Genomic DNA, 25,446 nt, shown 5'->3' with positions numbered 1-25,446 from the left:
ATGAAAAAAGTAATAGAAAATAAAATAATGGGAGAATCCAGAAAGGGGCTAAAAGAATCCCTTTTAGAAAAGGACACATCCGTTTAACAATTGTCTTTTGTAATACTGCCCAATGACATACTAAGTAGATGTTGCTCCAAGAGAAGAGTTACCAGACCAAGGTTTGGAATTTCATGGGAAATTCAAGTTGGGTCCAGGTAAAGAGGGTAGGAGAATAAATACTCCAGGAAAGACCAGTAAAAAGTTAGTTCTGCGAATCAGTCTAAGCGAGGTATTATGATGTCAGTCTGCGAGATGTGAGTCCGCGAGGTGTCTATCAGCGAGATTATTCTGTGAAGAGGCTAGTAAAGAAGCAAATTTCTAGTGAATTAAGTTCTCGGTGCGATTAGATAATGTTACAAGTAATTCCAGTACATGAAAACAAGAAATGGTTTGGTGAGTTACTGTAAGACTAAGTGAAAGAGATAATATATTAAATTTCATTCATAAATTGTTAGGGTAGTTTTATTTGTGAACAGCAAAGGTATTTGCAGTGAAGAAACTTTATACTTGTCTTCTCTATTGTACTACTGTTTAATACAAAACTAGTGGTTAAAAGTGTTAAGATTAGCAGTCATTCTAATGTCTTTTGTCAATGGGATTGAATTCTGATTTTTATTATTATCTACCTGTGAATAAATCCTGGCGATTACTTTAAATTTTGTTTTGTAGGAAACCACTATTTATTATTATTACTATTGATATTTATTATTATTACTATTACTATTGTTATTCTTGTGATTACTATGATCACTATTTGTTTATTTATTATTGTCATTCTAATTATTATTGTTATTATGAGTTATTTATTATTTTCGCTTGTTATTGTTATTATTATTATTATTATTGTCATTATTATTGATTTGTCTTGTTTTACTTATGTTTTTAAACCAATAAACTGTAATTATATAAACATTTTCAATTGTCAGTCTCTCAATATCCTGATCTAGCCGCGAACACGCAACAATATCTTCACAAGAAGACTAAATTAAAATAGAAAATGAAACACAATTTACCAGATATATTTATAAAATAAAAACCTGGACAGAATAATATAATATTAAGAAAAATAACTGTAATAAAGTATACACAAAATTGGTATTAAACAAATTACATGCAACAACTTTCACTTTATTTAATCATAAAACAGAAGATTATAAGTTCTTGATGTCTCTCAATAAAACCAGTACTATATCTTGATGAGTATTTTTATTCATTATTTCTTTATCACAGTAATAAAATAATATTACTGTTAGGTAAATATTACAATAATCATAAACATCTTTTTTAATATAAGCAATTTTTTTAAATTGTAATATAATAACCATATTAGGAGAAATTTTACAGATTTGAATTAACAATTTTACTTCTAAAGTAAAATATTACTGTTTAAGTTGCAAATAAACACAATAGAAAAAACATTTTTTTTTATTAAGTACAGCAGTATGTATACACATATGAATAAAATAAAATGTAATATTATCATGAATTTTAATTATTTATAAACATTAGAAATGTATAAAGAGAAATAAAATTATAGGATAAAGATATTAAAATAAGAATTATATAAATAACATAAAAATAGAATGATAACGGTATAAATAAATAAAAAGAATAGATAAAACTCACCTGCTCTAACATTGACATCTCTTGAATGGATAGATCCAACTGAATTTCTAGCCAAACAAATGTAAACTTGAGCATGAACTTCCTGTCTATAATCCTCTGCTCTAAACGGAGGGAACACTAAGTTACCATTTGGTAATACCTAATAACAAATAAAAGAACTTGTTATATAACAGTAGTAAAATAAAAGATGTAGTAAAATATTTTTATGTATCATCTGAATATTATGACAAACATAAACATTTAGAAAGATCCATATGATGAACATACTTTATTATTTTTTTAATGTTTAGTTTAATGGTACTTACTTTATGTTAAAATTTAATCCACATGTTTCCTTACGTATTTTAAAACAGTCTATCATTATCTTAATTTTTTATTGTAGTTAGTAGAGTTAATATGGTTAATGGTTAACATTGGTTAATTCAGTTTCATACGTTTTAAAATAAGTAAGGAAACACGTGGATTAAATTTTAACATACAGATTAACTAGTGGTTTCTGACTGACTTTATGATATGTGATAAAGGAGTGATACAAACCAATAATTCCAGAATTAGTAACAAACCAACATTTGTTGTGATATATCCAACACTACATAATGTAAGATGTGTATTACCTTTAGTAATATACAAAATAGGCCTACTCAAACTAAGATTGAGACAAACTTTAACAACCATTACTTACACATACATACTTAATTCATTCACATATTGCACACACCCAAAAGTTATTTTACTAAAAAATAAAAGAAATAATAATATCAATATCTTACCTTCATTTATTAACCAAAAAAATTAATTAATTTAAAAAAAATCCCTTTTTGGCACACCAAATGGTGGAGGTAGATTTCACCAGTGCTAAGTAGGGGATAAAAAAGATTTCCACCTTAAAGTTAAGAGAAAAACTTCAAATTTACTCAATAAGATGACAATGGTTGCAAATGATGGTTGCATCTTTTTACAATTCCAGCAATATTTCGGTCATCCCTTGCCATAAGGGTTGGTTAAAAATTGTTTCAGACAAAAGTTTTAGATAATGTTTAAAGGACTAACCACCACTTTAAACCGATTCGATACTGTGCCTACTAAGGAAGGCATGATTCTTTTTTGTCTTCGAAACCCCATTTTTTCCTCCCCCTGGCCCAATGGTTGATTATATCAAAAAACTTTACTTACATAAGTTTTAGGCTCTTATCCACAGAATAGTAGGAACTTTAAACAAATCAATATTTTACTTAATAAGAGAATTATAGCGATATTTTGTTTTTTTTAAAAAAGCCAACCCCATGGTCCGATTTTGGCCATTAATGAACTCGACCGAGACTTTGGGACGAGTTATTTGTAAGGAACAATTTGAAAGTGATTGGCGCAAAATTACGGCAGTTATTGTGTCCACAAAAAAGTGAAATATATGTATAGACTTTTGAACTGACAGTAGTTTTGGCTTCTGGGGAATGTGAAACATAAAGATAAGTCAAAATTTCTGGAAGTGGAATCATGGTACCCATTACAATAGATAGTTTTCTCATGAAATCTACCTAATTCGTAATTTTAATTTTTTTATCAGTTAGTTTATTAATTAAAAATCTATTTTTTCTTGTTTTAGCACTAACTTCATCAAGTGAATTTTAAATTTCTATTTCACTGTTGTGAATGTTTTAATAAACATAATGGACTACATTTCATTTTTTTAATTTTTATATTTTTATTTTTGGTCCACTGCTAAAACTATTATTTCATAAGCTGCATTTTTTATTCATCTTTAATGATTAATACTTCATATACCCACATAGTTTTCATGCAGGCAAAATTAAACTGTAATCGGGTGTTTATTACTTGCCAGTCAATCCATATTTTTATTTAAATAGATTTTTCACAATCATAAACTTACACACATGCCTAACGATTGTAACATCACTGTCATACAGCTTTTATCACCTTCAAGAAATCTTTTATCCAATTCTATGAATAAACCATAAGAGTAAATGGTAGTCCATTTTTATCATTAAAATCTCATTCTATTCATAAAATTAATGCATGCAAGACCATGAACCGATATAAGAATGAAATCATGTCATATACTCATTTTATCATGTCATATAATTCATGTATGATATATCATATTCTATACTAATTCCTTAAATAATGTCTACATTTTATTTTTTTAAAGAATATTTTATTAAGAAAACACTTGGATATTACATACATATTTGGTGGTATACCATAAGTATTATCTCAACAATGCAGCTAAAGACTGACTGTACATCTTGTATAGGTACACTACACACATTACCCTTCTGCCCTATCCTGATTTATTGAAAAATGAAAATAAATTTTGTATGTGATTAAATAAGTTACTACATTTATCTATTAAAAATAAAATTCTTAGTTTGTTTTTTTAAATTACGTTTTACCTTATTTCTTCAAATATTAATTTACCACATAAGCTCAAAATTTGTGCATGGGAATATGAATTGGAAAGGTTGTAGTGCATGAAAAATGTCATATCTGATTGGGATTCGAATTCGGGATCTTCCAGATGAAACATCTAGGAGGTAAAGGAATCCAAACATTACATTTTATACAAGTTTGAATGTTTGGCCTTTCTCAAAAGAAAGAGCATCTCATTGATTATTATGAATTATACAACATCATGTTAATTCATGAATATTTTACAGAACGTGAAAAATAAGAAAAAACAAATGAATGGAAACTAATGAAATCAGACAATTCAGAGGGGAAGCAGAAAACTATTGAACTTTGCCAAAACCACACGCTAAGTTTCTATTGACATGTCCTAATTTCAAAACTTCAAGATTGGTGTGGGTCTTTTACTGACATTATCAGCACTCAACAGAGTACATATATGTCGTTTTAAGGCGAGTCCTTTTTCAATATGACAAAAACGTCAACTTTTATTCCAAAAGATTAATCGTCTGTTAAACTTACGGAAAAAATGTGATAATGTTTTGTGGCTTACAAAATTAGAGCCAGTTAAACTTGTTAAATGTGAATATCGTCATGTGTTCAATGAAGAATCACCACACAAAAATAATACCCATCAATGAAACAAACAACTCAGAGAAATGGGCAGCCTACTTAAGCAGTCACATTCAGAATAATTATCATTACCTAACAAAACAGTAGAAGTAAACAGCCAAGTTATGACTTGGCTTGAAAAAAATTGGTGCAGTTGTTTTCTGTAGACTTAGATATTAAATGTTACAAAAACAAACAATACTGTACATAGCGTTTTAAAGACATAACTATGCTTTACTGGTTATAAAATTCAGATTATCTAAAATTTTCCACAGGACAAAATTAAACGACAAGTATGTTACGACATTCTGGTTAAGTTAGATCATGATGGGGAGGTGTTTTTAAACAAATTTATTTTCATTAATGAATCTAGGTTTCATGTTTCATTATGAGAATGCGGTATAATATTTGAATATGGAATACTGAACTTTCATATGTGATTATGCAACATCAATATTCTGACCAAAAGTTAATGTGTGGTATGCAATTGGACGAAACAGTTATCATCCCTTCTATTTTTGTGAAAAAAACTATAACAGGGAACAACGTTTTGAAAATGTTAGATGGGTGTTCAGTGCTTCAAATATTGGAAAATTTTATTCTACAGCTCTTCCAAATTTTTCCATATTATCTAAACTAAATATTTCATCAGTGATGGATCGAACAAGAAGGATGGATAGCTGACCTCAATGATCTCCCCTAAAAATGATCTTAACCCTATAAATTTGAATTTTTTAATTATTTAGAGATAAAATTTTTTACACAAATGTTCAAAAACGAGTATAATGTATTATGTATGTTTGTTCCACCGTAGCAGCTCAACGGCTGAACCGATTTAGATATATGACCTTACATTACCGAGAGTATCATAGGCTATAAAAAAAAGGTCAAATCTGTAACTGATAAACTTGGTTGGTATTTCTCTTTGAATGACCTAGTGTTGGAATCCTTACGTTACTAGGAGTGTCATAAGCTATAAGAAAAAAAAGTCAAATCTGTAATTGATAAACCTAGTTTGTATTATTTCTCTATAACATGTTTTATCACATGTTTCTATTTCTGTTTCTAAGAATTTTTTTTTCTTAACTGAAGGTGATTTTATACAAGAATTTTTCTGGTTCCATTTTAGAGGCTGCGCTAGATAAAATCGGAGATAAGACTGCGATCTAAGCATTAATACTACAAACCTGTTGGTTTCCTTCGGTAGTACCCTCTTACATCAAGTAGATACAAACTAAACTATTTTTTTAAAAATTATTCGGCACTTAATATAAAAAATAATAAATATGAAACTTCAGTTTTTGTAAAACTTATGTCCGTCAGTAATTAAAGGAGCACATCTTAACCGCAGGAACTCCTAACGGAAGTGGAATACAATAAATATCGTTTATAACGACGTTCAAGAAACCGACGATTTTAGGTCATTATAACCGATAGTCATTAACCGATGTTTCGGTAGCTTTGTGGTACTACTTTAATATCCCACCTACACGGATATTGTAATACAGTAAAATAGTAATCATTAAAAATGAAGATAATAATAATAATTTATTTCCGTAAAATAATAATATAAAAAAACAAAAATATGCAATAATAAACACAAATACGGTAGAGTAAAAGAAGATAGAGAAAAACTATTTCTGCAAAAAGGCGGTTATTTTGATTTGTTTCGAACATTTCGTGTTGTAATACAGTTTTCGAAGGTTCTTTTCAAAATTAAAACAATCACTCTTTGTTTCTTCATCAGCAATTTCTGAAAAACTGAGAAACCGGCAAACGGTTTTCATTGCCGCTAAAACTTCTGGAAAATTTGGCGGGTTGATGTCTTCATCGTTGTCCCCATCTATTTCTGCTAGTACTGAAGCCACTACATCATCATTTGTTACAGTTTCATGCGTTTCTAAATCTTAGTCAACCTCTTGATAATTTTCATACAATGCTTGACAACGATTGGTTTTGCAGACTATTGCCCCATTCCGCTAAAGATTCTTCTTCGCATGCGACGTCAGTAACTTCGCCAGCTTGTGGTAAAAATTCCTGCACGTCGAAAGCAATTTCTTGCAGCCAGAATGTAGCTGCTTCAGTTTACAATAATCTGATTACGGTGGTCGTCTTTTTGACCCTCTAACTGATTACATCTTACAGTCATCAGCCAGGAATTCGAAAATTCCAGCGTTCGAGTCCTAGTAAAGGCAGTTACTTTTATACGGATTTGAATACTAGATCGTGGATACCGATGTTCTTTACTGGTTGGGTTTTAATTAACCACACATATAAGAAATGGTCGACCTGAGACTGTACAAGACTAGACAGCGTTCGAGTCCTAGTAAAGGCAGTTACTTTTATACGGATTTGAATACTAGATCGTGGATACCGATGTTCTTTACTGGTTGGGTTTTAATTAACCACACATATAAGAAATGGTCGACCTGAGACTGTACAAGACTACACTTCACTTACACTTATATATCATTCTCACTCATCCTCTGAAGTAATTCCCGCAGGCTAAACAGGGAAAAACTTTGAACACTTATACTTCGTTTTTAACGAATATTAAAAATACTGCTCACAGACAAATGGCCGGTTTTTATTAAACGTGACTTTCTGTACTCAGGTCCTGATAATCTTGTATTCTACGGTTAATAATTTTAAATGCCCTTCCTTAATTTTTAAACAGTAGTAATTTATTAGAAAAAATGTTTTCAGTTGTAAAAAATAGATTTGAATTTAATGAATGTATTTAATCAGTAAGCCTGTAATTATTATACGACAGATTGTATTACGTTACAATAAGGATTGACAATGAACCAATTATTAAACAATAACGAACTTAAACCTTGCAATATAAATGAAAAATCAATAATAACAATAACAAAAACTAACAACGATATTACTGTATCATTTCGCATTTAAATTCTGGCAAACATACAAAAAAATGCACGCAATTATACAGTGAAAAAGATACATTAACGAGTAATGTATTCTATTCATAGTATCTCTAACAGAAATACGAACACAATACATGAAAATGTTTACGGGAAAATAGATTAGATGTATGAGAGAGGTTTGAATGAAATGAGCTGTACAGTATGAGGTCAGTAATGACAGAACGTTCAATGTAATAACATTTCACCTTCGCCAAATACAACACTTAATAATAGTGACAACAAATGCATATTAAAATTAACATACAACAGTAGTCAAAGCTACACAACAGTGATTCTGTATGCTGAAAAGTGAATTTTTAATCATAATATTAATAAAACAAAAAAATAAATAAAGCTCTATTTTTTACATGAATGCAAATTAACTTGACTGAACGTGATTCTGTCCATTTGACAGCCCTACTTTCTTTTATTATAAATATATATATAAAATGAATTAGATACATAAAATTAATTATTATCGTAACTGACAGATCTGAATTAAAAATTCAGATCTAACAAACGAAGGAACACTGTCATAAAAAAAGTAACATTAAAAACATTACACTACGTCTATGTTTTGCTATCCAAATAGAAACGGCGTTCTATGTAACGGCGTTTTAACGAGAGCGACAGTATATTAAGATTTTTTTTTACACTATTTGTTCCAATTTTTAATAAACCTGTAGAGCAAATTAAGTTTTTTCTTTGTATTCTTCAGTTTTTAATCAATAAGGCATTCTACTAAATTGATGAATTTCTTCCTGCATATTATTATTGATTATTAATACAGGCCGATAAATAAGGGGTAAATATTTCCTTTTTGATTGAAAATTAGCTTTATATTTTTTTAGCTTACTTTTAATTTTTACATCTTTCTTAAAATAAAATAAAGGCGAAGAAAAAAATTCTTTAATTGAAATATAATTGATATATGTATTTAGAATTGGACTGTCATGTCACGCGTACACACACACAACATACGCGCGCGCATGCACAGTCAAATGACATTCCCATTTAAAGTATTTTAAGCTAAAATGTAAGATTTTTTTTTTTGAAAAGTAGCATTTAATTTCTCACGACAAGATAATACGATTAAAAAATTTGTTTGAAAAATCTTACAGCTGTATATCACGCAGTTCGTTAGAACTTCTCGGTAACAGGCGACGAAGTCAACGAACTACGTTTACAGTTCTCAACACGACGTAACCTAACAGTGAAATGAAAATGGGAAAAACATAAGCGTAAAAATATTTTATTTCAGTTCAGTTAGCTTGTAATAAAGAATACTTTCAAAAAATACCTCAAATCTTGTTAGACAACGTTTTTCTTCCATTTGATGAATCGAAGGACTCGAATATGTCATTTGTTTAATGTACCTTTACGAATCACGCAACTGGATAGCAGTACTTGATAGTACTAGGTAGCCTTTAAGAACATTATAATGTACTTGAAATAATAAAGTTTAAAAGAAAATACACTACAGCTTATTTTAATAGTAGATGCTTTTATGTAAATGAAAGTACTGAAGATGAAACATTTTTTTTAATTCCCATCACTTCTTTAAAAAAATAAAAAATAAAAGTATTAGTTTACAACAGATTACACCAATTTTATTTAAAAAAGGAATAAATAAAACAGAAATTTATTCGATTGGTAAAATCGAATTTAACGATACAAATCGAGGGTTACACTAAGTAATAAGATCAAAATTACATCACAGAGTTTTGATTCGTAAAGGTCATTATATTAGTTTTATTAAAAAAGGAAAAATATGGTATGAAGTGAATGGTATGATTATCAACCAAAAAAAAATTGGCCGTGAAATTCAGTTTGTTTGTTCTAGAAAGGCAATAAATTTTAATAATAATCGCATAAGATAACAATCAGTAATTCATAAACGCAGTGATGTCAAAGAAAATTACAACTAAATTGTAAACCATACAGTAAGAGTCTCGCAGATATCATTTCTTCCGCTCAAAAAACAAAAATTTCTGATATATAAATAAAACTGTTTTTAACAAAATGATATTGATATCAAAAAAGGTAAGACACTATATTTCTATTATCAAAATCTGTTATTAATTTAGAACTTTCTTAAAAAAAAAAATACACGTTTTAAATATAAGTAATAGACAATAGATATAGAATAATAAATAATAAGCAATGTTTAAGCATTCCATATAATAGCAAAAAAAATAAAAATTTGTTACAAAACTCTTACCGGCCCGATTTCATTTATATGTAATATATAACACATTCACAGAAGTAATACAATTTTTATGATTATTCTTGTTTAACAAATGAAATCGGGCCAGTATGATTTTTGTAACAAATTTATATATTTTTTCTTATTATATGGAACGCTTAAAACATTGTTTATCTATTATTGTACATCTATTGTCTATTACATATATTTAACATATATTTTTTTTTAAACAAAACTCTAAATTAATAACATATTTTGATAATAGAAATGTAGTGTCTTACCTTTTTTGATATCAATATCATTTTGTTAAAAACAGTTTTATTTATATATCAGAAATTTTTGTTTTTTGAGCGGAAGAAATGACATCTGCGAGACTCTTACCGTGCGGTTTACAATTTCATTGTAATTTTTTTGAATATGTTATACTAACATATGTGTATAAAAATCAGTTAAACATTTGAGCAGTTCTGCGCAAGAAGACCTACTTCTCGTTATTTTATTTTGTTTCTTTTTGAAAAACTATCAACTCATTCTAATCTAAAAATTCACAACAAAAAAAAACAAATTAATAAAAAATAAGAAACAGAAATAAGTAAACAGTCGATAAGCAAATTAAAATAAAATTACACGCAAAATATAGATAATAAAGAAAAATAATTTTAGTATAGTGTAGCAAGGTCAGTTGATAGATCTGATGCCCTAACCACTTCTCCGTCAGATACGTTCTTATTTTCAGAATACAACGCACTATGTTCGATTAACCAGTATACACTACACACAAGATCAAGCTCATTGCATAAGCGCGTATGAAAAATACACCACTACACAGACAACATAATCCTTAGATAACAAACACATACCCAATCATCATAACTCTCAAAGTAGGTAACCTACCTACATTTTCTTTCTTTTTCCTGTTTAGCCTCAGGTAATTACCGTTCAGATAATACTTCAGAGGATGAATGAGGATGATATGTATGAGTGTTAATGAAGTGTAGTCTTGTACAGTCTCAGTTCGACCATTCCTGAGATGTCTGGTTAACTGAAACCCAACCACCAAAGAACACCAGTATCCACAATCTAATATTCAAATCCGTGTAAAAATAACTGACTTTACTAGGACTTGAATGCTGGAACTCTCGAATTCCAAATCAGCTGATTTGGGAAGATGCGTTCACCATTAGACCAACCCGGTGGGTTAATGGTAACCTACCTACCTGAATACGCCGAACAATATTGCTAACAATAGCTAACACAGATAAAAAAAACGTTAATGATCCAACTTCTTTTTTTCTCTTTTTTTCTGTTTAGCCTCCAGAACAACCGTAAGGTCTTACTTTAGAGGATTAATGAGGAAGATATGTACGAATGTAAATCAAGTCTTTTACAGTCTCAGGTCGACCATTCCTGAGATATGTGTTTAATTGAAACCGAAGCACCAAAGAACACCGATATCCACTATCCAGTATTTAAACCCGTATTACTAGGATCAGAATATTCGAAATCAGCTGATTTGCGATGACGAGTTCACCACTAGACCAACCCGGCGGGTTCAACGTTCCAATTTGCAGCATCATAACGAACCACGCTTCTAACTTGCTCCGTTCAAATTTTTTCTAAAAAATTTGAGCGGGGATATAATGCTGGATAAATTGCCCCGCTCAAAACGTACAGAAAATTCATTTTCATTCCCCATTCCCAAAATATTCTCCACATCCCAACCCCGTAACGCACGCTCAGTAGTTTATTCACATCGTTTCTCTACATTCATTTTATTGTCTTTATTAAGATGTAGACCTCTTCCTTTGTAACTTTTTTGCAAACGGCTTTCTTCTTGCGGGCAGTGTTTTTTATTATGTCCAATCACGCTTATGGGTATATATATATATATATATATATAGATACAATAATTTTAACGAAATATGTTTTTAAACTAAAATAAGAATAAAACGACCATCTGAAAAAAAAACGCCGAATTATAATTAAGTTATTATTTTTTTACTTTTCTTAATTTGGAACGACTTCAAAGTCGAAATTCAATCACAAAAAGCTTTTTACCTTTTTTATATATATTTTTTTTTTAGGTCGTTTTAGATTATTACTACTTTCCTAACCATTATATAGAGGTACATAGTATAAAAAAAAGCAAAGTACGGAATCATTTCAAAAATCACCTTTCCACTTTTATGGTTTTTATTTTGATTCAGTGGGTCATGAGATATCGAGTAAAAATTCCGGGATATATTCTCTTTGTTCGTGTGTGTATGGTAATATATTTTTTTTATAATGCCTTGACGAAAAATCGTTAAATTTGGCATATATATATATATATATATATGTACACTTAACTGGTGATATTAATACTGAACCTAATTAAAATTCTACAGTCGGACACTCAAAGGAATGGGAGACAAAGAGGGTTAGCAGCCATATCTCGGCTAGAACTAGGCTAAATGAAATTTTAAATAGTAAGACTTTTGAGTTTTATTAAAAAAAAATGAAGATTTTGTCGAATAAATTTATTTTACAAAATGACTGTAATTAAAATATAATGGTTTTAGCCGAAATTTTCTACTTCCTTCAGATCTGGTGGTTTTCGTCAAATGTGGTACAACATATGAATAAGGTAAAAGTCCTGTTGCCATTGCAATTTCAGTCTCGAAAGGGTAAATAGTTGAGAAAATATAAAAACGATAATCTGAAAGTATAAGAGGGAATAAAATTACGTATATATATATATATATATATATATATATATATATATATATATATGAAACGACATCGCCAAACATTTCCGGAGAATGTTTTTAATTTTATTTAGAAATTTTTATTTAATTTTAAATGTCTAAAGTTTTATTTAATTTACAAAAACATAAGTGTATACATAAGTGTTTTATGTAATTTTAAGGGGGAAAACATAGAAAAATGAAATTAAATTTTCAAGAAAATAACATTTAAGCATCTTTCCTTAAGGAAAAGAGAAACTTTCATGGTCATTGAACATGAACAGGATTTAACAACATATCAATAATAAATAAAGGAAATTTAAAAGTATATACCCTACATTTAATTTTAAATATTAAGTAGTAATTAAAGTATCATTACAGCAATAATATAATTTTATTTTAATAATAATAATAATAATAATAAAGATAAATAACCAGGAGGAAACAGAGATAATAAATGTAAGTGCACTCATCTCAATCATACGAGCTAGGCCCGAAATGTTTTTTTTTTGTTTATTTTTTATAATAAGACTATATTTATTCTGTCATCAATTTAATGTTAAAAAAACGGTACACCGTTATTATTTTAATAACTACGTACCATTTTTTCTGTATATTATGAAGTAATTCAATAATTACAAACTACATACGAAGTATATTACCAGACATGCACGGAACATTAAAACGAAATGTTTGAAATGATTTTCATCAACTGAGTAATTTAGAAATTAGGTTTTGAAGAAAAAAACAGTAACGTATCCGGTTGGTAAAATAGCACATCCATATGTATAATTTTTTTTTAAATCCGTTAATGATTATAAAATATAAATAATTAATTTACCTTTTTTAATGTAAATGATATACGACAAAATTTTCAAGAAAAAAAAATTTTTTTAAGAAAGAAATGAAAAACTAAAATAATCCCCAACGAACGTAAGTTCTATGCAACGAAAGCAAGCAACGATTTTATTCGTAATAAAGAAGGGCCTAAAATTTATTTTTTTCAGGTTAAAAAAAATAAATATCACGGAGTTTGTTAAAACTTCGTTGGTAAGAGGCAACGAAGTCAACGAACTACGTTTACAGTTCTAAACATGACATAACCTAACAATGAAATGAAAATGGGGGGAAAAATAAGCGTGAAAACATATTTCTGTTCAATCAGATTACAATAAAGAACACTTTCAAAAAAATACCTCGAATTTTGTTAGACAACTTTTTTTTCCCCATTTAATGAACCGCGGGTCTCGAATTTGTCATTTTATTCATTTTTTAATGTAACTTTATGAATTGCGCCGCTAGATAGCAGTACTTGACAGTATTAGATAGCGTAAAAAAACTTGATAATCTACTTAAAATAATAAATTTTATTAGAAAATATACTACAGCTTGTTTTAATAGTAAATGCTCTAATGTAAATGAAAGTACTGAAGATGAAACTATTTTTTTAATTCCCATCACTTCTTTAAAAGGAAATAAAAGTATTAGTCTACAAGAGATTATACTAGTTTTATTAAAAAATAAATAAATAAAACAGAAATAAATTAATTAATAAAATAAATAAATAAATTAACGATAAAAATACACTTTTTTTCTTTAAACCTCCGGGTCCACCGTTAGGTATTGCTTCAGAGGATGAGTTGAATGATTTGTAGCGTGTTTGAAAATGCCATGCCTGACCGGCATTCGAACGCGGGACCGCTAGATGAAAGATCGAGATGCTATCACTCGCGCCACGGAGGCCGTCGTTACATAAGAGGGTTACATTTACAAAGTAATAAGTGCAATATTACATCACGGATTTTCGATTCCTAAAGGTCGAAAACCGAAAGGTCAGGGTTTATACTAGTTTTATCAAAAAAGGAAAAATATGATATGACTATTAACAAAAAATATTAGCCGTGAAATTCAATTTGTTCTATGGCAATAAACTTTAATAATAAATCCATACGATTTTTTAATAATTCATTAAAAAAAAATAAAATAATAATCTAACAAAACGCAATGACATCCAAAAAAATTACAATGAAATTGTAAACCGTACAGTAAGAGTCTCGCACATATCAATTCTTCCGTTCAAAAAATAAACATTTTTATAATATAAATAAAACTGTTTTTAACAAAACTATACTGATATCAAAAAGGCTAGACACTACATTTCTATTATCAAAATCTATTACTAATTTAGAATTTTCTTTAAAAAAAAAATACATGTTAAATATATGTAATACAAATAGACATACGATAATAAATAATAAGTAATGTTTAAGCATTCCATATAATAAGAAAAAAAATTGTTAGAATACTCTTACCGGCCCGATTTCATTTATATGTAATACATATCACATTTACAGAAATAATACAATTCTTATGATTATTCGTTGTTTATTAAATGAAATCGGGCCTGTAAGAGTTTTGTAACAAATTTTCTTTTTTTTTTCTTATTATATGGTTTTTTTGACACGTTATCCAAAAAAATAAATAAAAATTTATGAACTAAATTCGATAATCTAAACCCGAACGACTTTTTGAATAAGCATTTGTGACAACCGTTGCTGACCAACGGTTGTTACAAATCATATAAGTAAGAAACATTGAGATTTAATGTGTGTGTGTATGTATGTGCGCGAGCGCGTCTATAAAAGTCATATCAATAATTCCATTTTTTAAGTAGCATATTATCGATCAGGGCAGATATTATCTATTTTCAACCGTTTGCTTTTAAATTAACACATCGTGTGCAGAAGTGCTCCAGTGATTCAACAATATTTAGCTATTCACGCTGATTAATAGTTCAACGATATAAATTAATATAAACAAAATTGAATTACCAGAAAAAACCTCCTTTTCTGATAAAAGACAAATCTGAGAGCCTGTTTTTTTATACCTACGATTTCAAATTCATTTCATTTCAAAATTGGTGAACAAAAAAATTCCTTATCATAATACTAAATAAAATAAAAGCAATAAATAAAATCATTAAGAAAAATATTTTTCAGCAATTATTAACAATTTTACGTAAATTCTGTAAAATATAACACTTAAATAAAATATTAAGTACATAACTAAGAGCAAATTGTCTAAAGAAAACGTATAACATATCATCCTCATTTTTCTTAGTTGAGTATCTGAAAACTAGGGATGTACGTTCAAATCCGCGTACATCACTTTATTACTTTTTAGAAAGAATAAAGGGCGCAGTTAGAAATAAGAAGAAAACCCTAGGTAATCAATTGGGACCGAGGGTTCGCATCCATTCGCCAATCCCAAACTGTCATCGACCTTTCGAAACTGAAACCAATAGGTTATATTTTTCTTGTTTTAACATGAACCTGAATAAATATTTTATTCCTATTACTTCATCAGGATTCCATATAATTAATATTCTCTGGAAAAATATTATTTTAAATACTAATTGTAGAGTAATACGTAAACTGACGTGTATAATGAATTTTCATTATGTCCCTCTTTTTTTGGAATATTAGCAAATTTATAGTACTGATTACCTAAGTATAAATATTTTATTTTATGCTTTTTAAGAAATAAGGTTTCTTGGAAAGGATGGTAAACTGGAAGTATGAAGATACAAAAGTTTTGGAAAGTCATATTAAGTACAAAGAAATAAAATAAAAGTATGTGAAATAATAGGAATATTTACGTGCCTAATGCAACTGGTTCCAAAAAAAAATCACAATAATTAAAAATGCAGGTAAATCTAGTGGCTCTTTAGATGGCATTATTACATGATGATATTTAGCACCAAATAATAGTATTTAAAAGACGAGAGAAGCACAGGGTGATTACTAACGTACAAATCCCTTCTTAAATCTATTTTAATTTAAGAATTAAGCGCTTCCAGCTAAAAACCAGGTGAAGTAACACTAGTTAAGGAAGGAGATGGGAGGAGTACGCATTAATTTTTTGGCGAGCGGTTTCATTTGGAGGATAAAAGTAATATATTCATCAACAATTAGTTCTTAAAAATGTATTCTTCTGAGGAGAACATTTCTAGATAAATCTAAAACAAGAAAACTTATTTAATACTGAACTGAATAGGAGCTAACTACATTGCCGTATAAATCAAACCAACATTTTATCAAAGAATACAACCTTTCCGGGTTCGAGTCCCAGTGGGAATCAGAGAGGGTCTGGCGCTATTTAATCAGTTCATTTTGTCTGTAAAAATACACATGTACAATATTCGTGATAAGCTTATATAAAATATACAAACTGTAGGGAGTGTAATCTTATGTAACGTACGTTAACAACAGGTCAAAATCTATATTCAATATTTGTGTTTTATTACATGTAAAATCCCAATCTAATTAATACGTTTTAATTACAACGTAACATTTATTTTACTTTAACTAATTAAAATAGAGTACCTATCTTTAAAAAAATTCCCTAAGGATTTTATTTCATTTTACAAGAAAATATAAGTAAAATGAAATACAGATGGAAATAGAAAACAAAATCTAACCTTTCTTCCATCAAAGCACACGTACAGTCATAAAACTTGCAGCGTTAAAAAATATGGTAAAATAAAATGGTAAGCAAAAACTGAAATTTACATTATCGCAAACCGAATAAACCTTACATTATTTAATAGTTTTATTAAATCATTACTTAAAACTGATGATAATACGAATGTTAATAACTACCGACCTATTAACAAATGCAATATATTTACTAAATTATTTGACAAGTTTGTTTATAATAAAATTATGTCATTTATTGCTAAAATATCGTATCTGAAAAGCACGGTTTCCTTGAAGGTAAATCAATTCAAATAAACCTTACAAGATATTTATAATTGAATCTTTAAATAATAGTTGCATAATCGATTAACTTTACACCGACTTTTATCGAACATTCGTCAACATTCATTTACTACTTGGCAACATTTAGCAACATTTAGTTTAAATGGTTCGTTATTATTATGTTTTGAGTTTTTTCTTACTGAAAGAATCCAATATGTTAAAGTCAGTAACAATATATCAAAAACCATTTAATGTAACCTCTAGCGCTGACCAAGGTAGGCATCATAGTTCATAGTTTTTTCTTGTTTTCTTTAATGAATTTGCTTCGATAATTAAATATTCGAAATTTTAATATTTGCGGATGATGCCAAACTTTATAAATAGATTCGTGATTTTTTTTGATATTATGTTGTTTCAAGCTGATTTTGATAAATCGGTGCGAGTTAATGATGTTAAATGTAATTTCGGAAAATGCTTTTATATCCGTTTTGGAAATACTAATGATATTCAATATAATTACACACTTAATAACATTACTGTACAAAAATGCGCCTACGTTAAGATCTAAGTGTCTTTATTCATAATAAATTAAAATTTTAGTATCATATAGATTACACAGTTTCTAAAGTCAAAAAGTAAATTTAATTTACAGATATACAAAAAACTTTAGGAATAAACATTTTTTTCCGACACGTTACTTTTCGTTTTTACCCAATTTTAATATAGTGCCCAATTATTTGGCAACTTCAGCTTTCAACTCAAATTAATTGAAACCACGGAATTTTTTTCTCAGGTATTCAGCATTAGGAATACCTAAGAATTTATCTCAGCACGATTATTGTAATATTTTAATCTATTAAAAATTTCGAATTTAGATTCGGCAATGGACAGAATAGAATTATTGTTTAATTATAAAATAGTTAATGTTTTGGACTCATCTGAATTACTTCAAATTTTTTATTTGCACGTTCCAAATATAAATCTAAGACGTAATTACTCATTTAATGTACAAATCAATTCACATTTGAAATCTTCTGTTTCACGTTTATCTAATTTATCAAACAATAACGCAGACTGGTTTCATTTATATAATTCATAGTTACATACTATCAAAATCAAGACTAAAAATTTATTATATATAAAAATCTATAACATATTACAGTTTTATATAATAAGTACATCTTAATTTATTATTATAATTTTTTTTTGTATTTATGAATTAATTCATTAATTCACCATAGAAGTCTTGAAAGCTTGTAAATGGGAATATAGAAATGAAATTTTGTAGCGTATGTAAAATGCCATTCCTGACCCGGATTTGAACCCGGTATCCCCAGATAAAAAGCCTAGACGCTATCACTCTGCCATGGAGATCGGCAATAGGATAATTTTTCGTTTAGCTGGAATAAATAAAGAAAAGAGTCGATTCAACAAAACCTTAATATTAAATTAAAAGCCGCATTGGCATCATATAATACGTAAATATGAATTCCTTATATTTATTGTTAAATATTTGTTTTCAAACTTTCAAAATCTTTATTATATACACATATAATAATATTTATTGAGAGCTTAGAATACATAAAAATATTCTACGGGTAATACAAATTTTCTGACTGAAGTCTTATTCATATACCGTTCACAACAATTTTATTTTTATGTCAATTCATAATATATATACATATAAACTTTACCAAATATCCTAATATTTATTTTTATTTATCAATGTAGGTGCATAACTGTACGTCATACTACAAACAGCGAATAAATTTTAATAATACTTACAAAATGAACTAACTAAACAAAATATTAACTGCCTTAATTTAAAATGATAATGACAACCAGTGACAAATTAAAATTAAGTCTCTTTTGTCCCCCTCCATTAATCTAATCGATTAGGATTCGAAAAGTAAATACAAAAATTGAAATAATTTTTGTAGAAAACCTTCTAAAAGTAAAAAATTGGAGTTTTGTAACCTGTTAGGGAAAAGTTATTTTTTCTCATTAACTCCCTGGAAATGAATTTTGAGAAAATGATTTCAGGGGACAATATTTAGGGAAAATAATATTTAATGTAATAGTTTTACGAAATAATTTTTCGTAATTTTTCCCGAGAGTTCTCTTCTGGATAATAGATAAGAAATGGTACCTAAAGGTAATTAATAAATTTATGAAAATAGACGAAATAAATTATGAATTTAACAACGTTATAATTAGAGCTCTATGAATAAATAAACATTACATAAACTACAAGAATAATTAACCAATAAAATAAACAAAACGTATTTGATAAATCAATTTAATGAGATATTAAAAGGAAATCTAATTCAGATGGATGGGAAGTCCCTTTACTTTGTAATAAATCCAGCTTAATAGCGCTCTTTCTTTTTCCTGTTTAGCCTCCGGGAATTACCGTTCAGGTATTATTTCAGACGATGAATGAGGATGATATCTATGAGTGTAAATGAAGTGTAAGTCTTTCACAGTCTCAAGTTCGACCATTCCTGAGGTGTGTGGTTAACTGAAACCCAACCACCAAAGAACACCGGTATCCACGTTCTAGTATTCAAATTCGTAAAAATAACTGGCTTTACTAGGACTTAAGACGCGTTCACCACTAGACCAAGAAAGCGGATTAGCTTAACCGCGCTCTACTATTGCCAATTCTCACCTCTGAAATAGCTCACTGCTGCTGGAAAGGGCGGGGAGGATAAGTCGTGGTGGGGATCGTCCGGTGTTTCATTCGTGGTTAGATGACCTTAGCCGTAATCGAGTGTAGAATGATAGCGGATACGAATGCGTTCACTGCTGAAGAGCGTTTTTTTGTCAGTTAGGGTGTGGGTCCATGAACATCCACACACTGGTAAAACATGAAGAATATTATGACTTCTTTGTATGTTTTCGGAAATCGTCACCATCACGACAAAGGTTACTGACATGGGAGAAGAAAGTTTTTGCAACGGTAAGTGTTCTTGATGCTAGTGGGATGCTAACAGAGTAGATGGTGCTACTTTAAACTTCACGATGATGATAGACCGCACACTAAAGTAGCACCAAAAAATGTACGTTTGAAAGAAAAGCCGATAAAAAATTAATTCTAAGGTATAATACAGAACATCTGGAATTCGGAATATATGTGCAGTATTTTACCTTAAGTTATCCAATTTATTTTCTGGCAATTTTCAGCATGGTTATCTGCCTTAAAGCAGATCTTTTACAATATATCCGTTTTCATTCCCTTCTATTTCTGGTTAAAAGATCCTGACAAGATCCGCCTTCTGGTTGGAAGATACTCTCCTGATGGACAATAGTTTCCACTATTTTCTGACCTCTAACCTTCCACTGGTCCTTCTAGCACTGTTTTAATAAGTCTCCACTCATTAGAATCCCAAAGAGTTAACTTCTCAGTACTGAATCGTTCTAATTAAGCATTAATTATCGTTAACTCTTCACGTTAATTCACTTTTCTTTCGTCTGTACATTTCTTTAGCCATCTTCACGCCTACTTTTCAAATTCTCTCTCCTTTTCTTATTCACCATGTTTCAAAACCATTCAGAAGTACATTCCAAACATAATTCTTCTTTAGACGGTTTTTGAATTACGCCATGAAAAAAACTTCAGATATAAATCAGGATAAAAACAATATATGTACAATTACGCTATAATAATCGAATTCTAATCAATGAAAATTACTAAAAAAAGAAAAATATATTCAAATCATTCATGTAGGCAATTTAAATTTTCATTTAAAAAATACCTTGTGTTAAAAATAAACTGAAAATCCTTACAACAGGAGTACCAGAAGAATTTTCTCCAGAAATATAAAAAACAGAAAATCACTAAAAGTCGGTCCAATTGTAAAAAAACAAAACTAGAACGTACTTAAAAAAATAATGTACGAGTCGAATTGTGAACCTCTCCTTTTTTTTCAAGTCGATTAATAAAACAGTTTTTTTTTAAAAATTAAATGAACGTAAAAACGATATCTATGAACATGCCAAATACAATAGCCTATGTTATATAAAAACTAGTTATTTTCAGTAGCGTACTACTCATTCTACAATTAAAATAATAATGACTTAAATTAAACAAAGAAAATGAGATCATTCCGCTAATCTCTATCAACGCACGTCAAGCATAATATTAAAAAATAAATAGTTTGCAAAATTAAAAAGTATATTCATTATTTTCAATCTTTCTTAATATTATTCAATCATTCTAATATTATATTATCGTTGCCTCAATCCCTCATCACTCACTGTGATCACTACTCGAAGTAAAAATAATTTTTAATTAAAAGCCTACCCAACTTTTTACAATTCGGTAAACTGGATATTATTTTTAAAATTACCCAAATGAAACTGAGCAACTGAAGTTCTACTTTCGCAAGAACACATGTATGCAGAATAAATCAATTGCGGTAGAATTAGACACGTGCAGCTGATATTCTTAACTAGGTTTTTGTTTAAAAGAAAATTTGACCGTATTAATCAGCTAAAATCTACCGAAAAGGCTTTGGATAAGTGGAAGTACGAAATCTGAAATTAAGCTAATTAACATAAAAATTATTGGTTTCAGAAAACATAATAATTTCAACAAACAAATTTGGTGTTAAGAGAAATAATTTACATAAATTCTCATTGACATAGGACTATAAGCGAGTTCAAGGTCGAATATTTCGAAAAATAAATAATAAACAATAAACCGGAAGCAGACGAAAAATGAATATCAATGATATGAAAAAGCTATGATCTTCATAGCTTTTATACAGAAAGGAAGAAGCTTTTATTATAGGCAAGTTTGAAGAAATTAAATTTTACGACAAAAATTCAAAAGTAACAGAATTGGAAGAAACTTAACCGAAATCAGCTCAAAAATTGTATTACCATATTTATCAAAACAACATTATCACTAAAATTGTTTTTTAAAATACTGGACTGTATACTTTGCACCATATAAAAAGAGGGATATCACGTCATCAACCAATAAGATAGAGTTTTTCCACCCCCACCATATAACCTTCTTCTTAACACCATCTTAAAATGACCGTATGGATGGGGTGGGGGGAAAATCCTGCAATACTGTAAGGAGGGGTGAGGAAATCCTTTTATTTTATTGGCTACGGTAAGAGTCTTGCAGATATCATTTCTTCCGCTCAAAAAACAAAAGTTTCTGTAATGTAAATAAAACTGTTTTAACAGAACGATACTGATATAAAAAAAGGTAAGACACCACATTTCTATTATCAAATTCTGTTATTAATTTAGAATTTTCTTTAAAAAAAATACATGTTAAATATATGTAATAGAGAATAGATAAACAATATGAGATAATAAACAATGTTTAAGCGTTCCACATAATAGGTAAAAAAATAAAAATTTGTTACAAAACTCTTACCGGCCCGATTTCATTTATTAAACAACGAATAATCATAAGAATTGTATTATTTCTGTTAATTTGACGTATATTACATATAAATGAAATCGAGCCGGTAAGAGTTTTATAAAAATTATTTTTTGTTGTTGTTATTACATGAAACGCTTAAACATTGCTTATTATTTATTATTGTATATCTACTGTCTATTCCATATATTTAACATGTATTTTTTTTTTTTTAATTCTAAATTAATAATAGATTTTGGTAATAGTCATGTAGCGTCTTACCTTTTTTGATATCAAGTTTTATTTATATTACAGAAATTTCTATTTTTTTGAGCGGAAGAAATGACATCTGTGAGACTCTTACCTACGGTTTACAATTTCATTGTATTTTTTTAGATACCACTGCGTTTTGTTAGATTATTATTTTTTTTTTTTTTGAATTACTGATTGTTAATCTTATGGAATTATTATTAAAATTTATTGCCTTAAAACCAAACAAATTGAATTCACAGCAATTTTTTTTTTTGTTGATAATCATATCATTCACTTCATATCATATTTTTCATTTTTTAATAAAACAAATATAATGACCTTTGCGAATTGGAAATCTATGATGTAATATTGCACTTACTACTCTGTAACTGTAACCCTCGATTTTTATCGTTAAATTCGATTTTACCAATCGAATTTATTTTTGTTTTATTTATTCCTTTTTTAATAAAACTAGTATAACCTCTTGTAAACTAAATACTTTTATTTATTTTTTAAAATGATTAGAATTAAAAAAATTGTTTCATCTTCAGTACTTTCATTTACATAACAGCATTTACTATTAAAATAAACTGTAATATATTTTCTTTTAAATTTTATTATTTCAAGTACATTATCATGTTTTTGTATGCTACCTAGTACTATCAAGTACTGCTATCTAGCGGTTTTGAATCGTAAAGTACATTAAAAACATAAATAAAATGACATATGAGTACTGCGGTTCATCAGATCGAAAAAACAACGTTGTCTAACAAAATTCGAGGTATTTTTTGAAAGTGTTCTTTATTAGTAATCTAATTGAACTGAAATATTATGTTTTCACGATTATTTTTTTTCCATTTTCATTACACTATTATGTTAGGTCAGTTTAGAATTGTAAATAAACATAGTTCATTGACTTCATCACCTCTTACCGACGAAATGTTTTCAACGAATTCCGTGATAATCTGTTCAAATATTTTTTTCTTTTATAAAGATATATTTATTTAACGTAATTTTGGTATTTATTCTGTTGTATAACAATACACAATCTTGCTTAGTATTTTCTATCCATCACTTTCATTATTGTTGTACATGTTATTATTATATTTACTAAAATTTACTATTACCTTAACGTAAATAAGAATTATGTAAGCTACTTAACATAAATAAAAACTTTGTGAAGTGATTACTTCACTAAAATTATGTTCAAAAGTTCTTTCAAAGAATTGAGAAGAACGGTTGTTTGGCTTCAATAAATTATCTCAAGCCGATTGTAAATAATATTTTTTAGGCTATATTACTTCCACTTTTCCAAAGTCATTTTGGCGGATTAGTACGGTCGAATTTTCTTTTAAACAAAAACCTAATTAACAATATCAACAGCACGTGTCTAATTCTACCGCAGTTTATTTCTTCTGTATACTTATGTTCCTTGCAAAAGTAGAACAGCAATTGCCCAGTTTCATTTAGGTAATTTTAAATAATTCTAATTCGAGAATTTTATGAGGCGTCTAAGTTTTAGGTAAAAATCTTAAGAGGTTTGGATTTTGGGCTTTTTGAACACTTTTGGACCAGTCGATTGCAATCAAAAAGGGAGGTGCACAACTAGATGTTACAACAGTCCTAAATCCAAAATTTCAACATTCAACGACTAATCGTTTTTGAATTATTCGAGATACATACACACATACAGACGTCACGCCGAAACTAGTCAAAATGGTTTCAGGGATGATCAAAATGGATATTTCCAATGAAATTTGAAAACCGAAATTTTTCGCGATCACAAAGAAGTAAAAATAGTTTCGATGACTTTAAAACAAACTAAAATTCAACGCAAAACTAATACTTGACAAATCGTTCACGAAGAATTTAGCTTCAAACGCAGTTGCATTTAAAACCGATTTAATTGAATAATCGGTTAATTGTGTAAAACTAATTTGCATGTAGAAGTTTACAACCACTTCTCTACAAAAAAAAAATCCTATTTCAGATATATTGGGGTCATTTCTTCATTCTCTAGTCCAGTGTTTCTCAGCCTGGAGGTCGCAGAGATACGAAAGGGGAGTCGTGAAATTAGCCTACACTTTACACGTAAACAGTAATGAAATCATTTAATGCGAAAAAAAATCATTTATTATCAACATTTTACTTACATTTATAAGTATCATGTAATGAAAATAATGAAATAAATGGAAAGAAATTAATGAGATGGTTGCGTTTATTTTTCATTTAAAAGTTTCTCCATATGTGGATCTATGTTAGAAACACATGAAAGCAAATTCATCTGAAGTGATAAAAGACGATTTGCATATTTAGTTTTTAACGCAACCGTTGATGAAAAACCCTTTTCACATGGATAAGAGTGGCAAATGGAATTAATATTTTCTATGCTTCTGCGACTAAATTTCCAAACTCACTTCAACGAGCAAGCCAATACATATCTAAATCTTCAGAAGTGAATTGTAGTTGTAACGTTATATCGGCAGAC

At 28.7% G+C, this 25,446-nt stretch overlaps 1 protein-coding gene across 15 annotated transcripts in view; it reads right to left on the bottom strand.

Annotated features, from left to right (window-relative positions):
- Nucleotides 1-25,446, bottom strand: part of Dscam1 (Down syndrome cell adhesion molecule 1) — a 607,521-nt gene that overhangs the window by 319,946 nt on the left and 262,129 nt on the right. For all 15 annotated transcript variants that reach the window (XR_012756684.1, XM_075368244.1, XM_075368245.1 and 12 more), the window contains one exon: nt 1,669-1,807. Coding sequence is in view for 14 of the 15 variants with exons in the window: in XM_075368244.1 (XP_075224359.1) it covers nt 1,669-1,807 (139 nt within the window). In the remaining variant the exon portion in view is untranslated. The remainder of the gene's footprint in view (nt 1-1,668; nt 1,808-25,446) is intronic.

Source organism: Lycorma delicatula, chromosome 6 (genome assembly GCF_047948215.1).
Source record: "Lycorma delicatula isolate Av1 chromosome 6, ASM4794821v1, whole genome shotgun sequence".
Classification (NCBI taxonomy): Eukaryota; Metazoa; Arthropoda; class Insecta; order Hemiptera; family Fulgoridae; genus Lycorma; species Lycorma delicatula.
Note: the sequence above shows the minus strand (reverse complement) of the source record. Positions and strands in the feature narration are given on the sequence as shown.